The sequence below is a fragment of the Palaemon carinicauda genome, chromosome 44 (genome assembly GCF_036898095.1).
Source record: "Palaemon carinicauda isolate YSFRI2023 chromosome 44, ASM3689809v2, whole genome shotgun sequence".
Taxonomy (NCBI): Eukaryota; Metazoa; Arthropoda; class Malacostraca; order Decapoda; family Palaemonidae; genus Palaemon; species Palaemon carinicauda.
This window is the reverse complement of record NC_090768.1, coordinates 24,918,178-24,923,177: the sequence shown is the minus strand read 5'-3', so window position 1 is coordinate 24,923,177 and position 5,000 is coordinate 24,918,178. Positions and strand designations below refer to the sequence as shown.

Below are 5,000 nucleotides of genomic sequence, written 5' to 3'. Positions count from 1 at the left end.
TGAGGATAGTTCATGTATGGGTTAATCCTTTAACAAACAATTAAAGTAAGAATATGGCCATTTAGATAATTTTTATTTTTTTCAGCAGTAAAAAGCTTGCTCTTTTTTTTTTTTTTTTTTGCTGAATTAAAAAACCTACTTGGAGATTGGAGTAAATACTTACACTGCCGAATTCATTTGCTTATTAAACTGCCATTTATTATCAAACACTTTCTATTCAGCAAGTGAAGATGAAGCTTTGAAGTCTGTTTTCAATATTTTATAATGAATATAAGATCAGTTTTGGATGGCCCCCATCAAATAGTGATCAACCTTTCGCATTAAAGACAAGGTTCATTTGATGCACAAGAGGTAACCTACTAGAATCGTATTGAAAAATTGAACGGGAAGATACTTGAAATCCCATGCGTACCTTCGAGGGCCTGCGATAGATAGGCATTCCAGGTCATCATTCCAGCCTTCAGGAAATGGCAGTGGGTCGTGAAGCTGAAGACGGTTCCTTTGTTGATAGCAAATTGGTGTAGCGACACTAACACCACCACGATGTGAATGAACTGAAAATTATGAATTATATCATTAACCACATCAAAGATGAATGAAGGTGGAAGTGACGTGAGGATTTTAAGGTCTCCAATGAAACAGGATAAACAATCGATAGATTAAACGCACATGTAAGGTTTCTGTAACAAAATCTTTCAAACTGTTCAAAACATTTGTCAAGCGATATGTCATCTCCATGATCCAACCTGGATGCCATCTGCAGTTTAACCTTCTGTATAAGGCATCATATGATATATTAATATTCAGATGCGCAAGAAGCAAAACAAAATGAAGTTGAAACACAAGGTCATGAGGGTTGTTTGTTCCCCTGATATATAATTACCTTAATGCACGAACCTTGTAAAGCCCCGGAGGTCTGTGTACCATTGACACTACCTCTTGTTTTCTACTTTTTCAGGTCGCTCATAATGTTTGACTCATCGGTCGGTTGTTTTATAGCTTATCTTCTGATTATTCTTTAACAAGTAATTCTGAGATGGATGTACTCCACAGATATAGTACAAGAGATATATTTTTGTGTAATTTTCGTCTTATTGTGTTGAGGACTTACTGTTGCCGTTGTTATTAACCATACACGAATGTGTGTGCATATATATATATATATATATATATATATATATATATATATATATATATATATACACGCACACTCACATACACACACACACACACACATATATATATATATATATATATATATATATATATGTGTGTGTGCGTATAGGTAAATATGTCAAAGACATCCATGTTGTGGAGTCAAGATCAATGCAAAAGCCCTGAATATAATAATTTATGGAACTCACCATCTGCCATGCCATAAAAATGACGTGAGTCTAGCAACCTCACATTCAAGGATTTGAGATATCAGATGGCAAGAAGCAAGACTGTCATGGCGTCCCCCCCCCCCTCCCTCTCGCCTTTTAAGGGGAAGAACAGACAATTTATGAAGAATGGTGTGATATTAAAAACACATATCAGTCAGTTGGTAGTGAAGTCATGAGACATGCAGTTACAAGGAGAAAACCATGGATGTTAAATGATACTTGGGATACTATAAAAAAAGAGACGAAGGCAGAAATATATTGATGACAGTTTTCGAGGAAGTAATGAAGATTACAAGGTAGAGCATGCTAAGTATTCCAGTATTAATAGTGAAGTCAAAACAAAAGTCAGAAATGACTTGAGAGAATAATTAGACATATAGGCAGATGAGGCTGACAAAGCTATGAATTCAGGGATTGGCTATGGTGTAAGAATTTCTCACAAAATTATTAATAAAATCTCTACTAGGGAAAAGAAGAAGAAGCATATACCCATCAAAAAGAGAGATAGATCTGTCATAACAACACAAGATGAAGAAAGGCAACATCGGATGGAACACTAGTGAGGTCATGAATAGGAGATATGAAGGGAATAATTTAACTGATATACCTGAAGCTGGAGAAGACTTTGATGTGCCCATGAATGAATTCAGTTTGTTTGAAGTCGAAGCTATCCTTGAAAACGCTAAAGAGATGGAAAGCCCTGGATACGATGGGATAACTGTTGAGATGATATTGGCTGAAAATGAAGTGACTCCCAGAATACTTACAAGATTATTTTTTAATGTGAGTGAAGAGGCAAAACCTGATGAATGGGAGCTAGTGTTGGTGAAAATGGCAAAAAGAAAAAAAAAAAGAGAGATCTGACTGATTGCAGTAATTACAGAGGCATCACACTTACGTCAGTTGTCATAAAAATATATAGTTGGCTCATAAAGAGACTAGAGAGAAAGATTGATGAAAATCTGGGAGATGAACAAGTAGGATTTAGAAAAGATAGTTGTACTGGCCAAATTTTCATTTCAAGACATATTGTACAGCAATGTGTAGAACATTGAAATCCATTTTTGATGGCATTTGTGGACTATGAAAAATCCTTTGATGGTGTGCACCGGCCAATTTTGTGGAGAGTCCTGCGTTATTATGGACTTCCTCGTAAATATGTAAATTTGATGAAGTCCGTTTATGAGCATTGCAAGTGAAAAGTTAATTTTAGTGGAGTTCTATCAAATGAATTTCTAGTGAACAATGGAGTACTCCAAATGAATGTGCTGTCACCCATGTTGTTTATCTTCCTCATGGATTTTGTAATTCACAGAATAGTTGAGGATCGTGGAGAAGGATTGGACTGGATTGGTAACAGGAAATTAGTTGACCTAGAATATGCTGATGATGCTGTTCTTATTTGCAGAACACCACAAGACTTGAAAACCTTGCTTGCCAGAATGCATGAAATATCACATGAGGTTGGGCTCAAGATAAATATAAGAAAGACAGAGATGATGCGAACAGAATATGCAATGGAAGAGGAAATATTGGAAGGAGAAAGGGTTACTGAGGTGGAATAATTTAGATATTTTGGAGCTGATCTTTAATAGAGGATCTTTAGAATTTGAGTTCAATGAAAGATTGAAAAAAAGCAAATCAGAAAATTGTTATGTTAAGTAAAATTTGGAAATCAAATCGCCTGAATTTACATATAAAAATCAGACTGTATATCAGTTTAGTGAAATCGGTGTTACTGTTTGAACATGAGTCGTGGTATGACAATGAAACAATATCCAGCAGCTTTTGTAGATTTGAGAACCAATCTCTCAGAAGAATATTGGGAGTTAAATGGCAGAACAGGGTTAAAAATGAAACTATAAGAGAGATTACTAGAGTGTCATATGTAGATGAGATCATGGTGAGGGGCAGGTGGAGATGGTTTGGTCATGCTCTTTGTACTCGCAGAGAGAGATTAATTCACCAAACTTTCATCTGGGCTCCACAAGGCGCTAGAAGAGTTAGAAGACCCAGATTTACATGGCTGAGGACTATGAAACGTGTAAGTAAGAGATGATGAATGAAGAAGTATTGATTTAAAAGCTCAAGATAGAGACGACTGGCGAAATCTAACCGAGGCCTTTTGCGTCAATAGGCGTAGGAGGAAATGATATATATATATATATATATATATATATATATATATATATATATATATATATATATATATATGTGTGTGTGTGTGTGTGTGTGTGCGTGTGTGTGTGTGTGTATTCATCGCCATCCGCCGTTGCTGGTCCACTCCAGGACAAATCCCTCAGATATGTTCCCCCAAACGTGTCTGTTTATGGTCTTTCTATGCCAGTCGACACCCGCAAATTTTCTTAGTTCGTTAATCCATTGTCTTCTCTTCCTTCTATTTCATTTAAAATCTCTAGGGACCACTTCTTCTTATTCTTCTTTTTCATCTATTATCGGTCATTCTCATTAAATCTCTTGCCCAAATCCATTTTTTTTCTTACGCCATATTAGAATATCCTTTACTTCAGTTTGTTCTCGTATCCATGTTTCTCTTTTTCTGTCTTAGTGTTATTCCCATCATTGTTCTTTCCATAGCTCTTTGAGCTGTAACTAACTTATTTTCTAGGCTCCAAGTTTTTTATGCAAAAGCTAATATTGGTAGGACCATCCGATTAAATACTTTTCTTTCTTGATCTCTAGCATGAGGGTACATTCGGGCATACTATTATATCGTGTTCATCTTCCTCTTGTTATTTTCAAGTTTTTATAGTTTATAAATGAAATATTTATTTTAATGTTAATGTTCTTAAACTTCTCGGCAGTTATTTCTTTCTTCGCTGGGCTATTTTCCTTCTTGGAGCCCTTGGGCTTATACCATCCTGCTTTTCCAACTTGGGTTTTGGCTTGGCAAGTAATAATAATAATAATAATAAATATAATAATAATAATAACAATAATAATAATAATAATAATAATAATAATAATAATAGAGATAGTGGCATTTTTCTTTTCATAATCTCATGCTGTTGACCTAAAGCTTTTCATCCCATACTTATCCTTTTAATTTCGGTCTCATGTCCTGGGGAAACACTTATTGTTTTTTCTTAGTACATATATTCATTAACAATCTCAACAGGTTAGTCCATAACCCATATTTGTTATCTGCATTTTCATGGAACATTATCTTAGTTTTACTCTTATTTATTTTCAGTCTTACATTTCTGTTTTCCCTTTTCAAATCTATATTTTTGGCAATTCCTCCCATGACTCACTAAACAAACTACAGTATGCCATCTTTAAATATTAAGTTGTTACGATATTCCCCATTAGTATTAATTCCTACAGTTTCCCGGTCTAAATTCTTAAAAAACTTCATCTAGGGTGTATGTGAATAATTTAAGAGAGTTGATGTCTCCCTATCAGCTCCATTGTCAATAGGGATTTTTTCATTATCTTTATGTCGTTTTAGGATTGCTGTGCTTCCTATATATATTTTTTCAAGTAATATAACATGAGATTCGTCTATTCCTTGTTTCTGAATGGTATTCAGTTCTGTTGAAGTTTTGACAAAATCAAAAGCTTTCTCATAGTCTATACATGCCATACATAGGG

General features: G+C 34.7%; 2 protein-coding genes across 2 annotated transcripts in view; one reads left to right on the top strand and one right to left on the bottom strand.

Annotated features, from left to right (window-relative positions):
• Window positions 1-5,000, top strand: part of Nemp (Nuclear envelope integral membrane protein) — a 177,038-nt gene that overhangs the window by 85,241 nt on the left and 86,797 nt on the right. The window lies entirely within an intron of this gene.
• Window positions 1-5,000, bottom strand: part of LOC137634426 (uncharacterized) — an 18,695-nt gene that overhangs the window by 12,335 nt on the left and 1,360 nt on the right. The window contains exon 2 of the mRNA XM_068366820.1: window positions 413-554. Within this exon, the coding sequence (XP_068222921.1) occupies window positions 413-554 (142 nt within the window). The remainder of the gene's footprint in view (window positions 1-412; window positions 555-5,000) is intronic.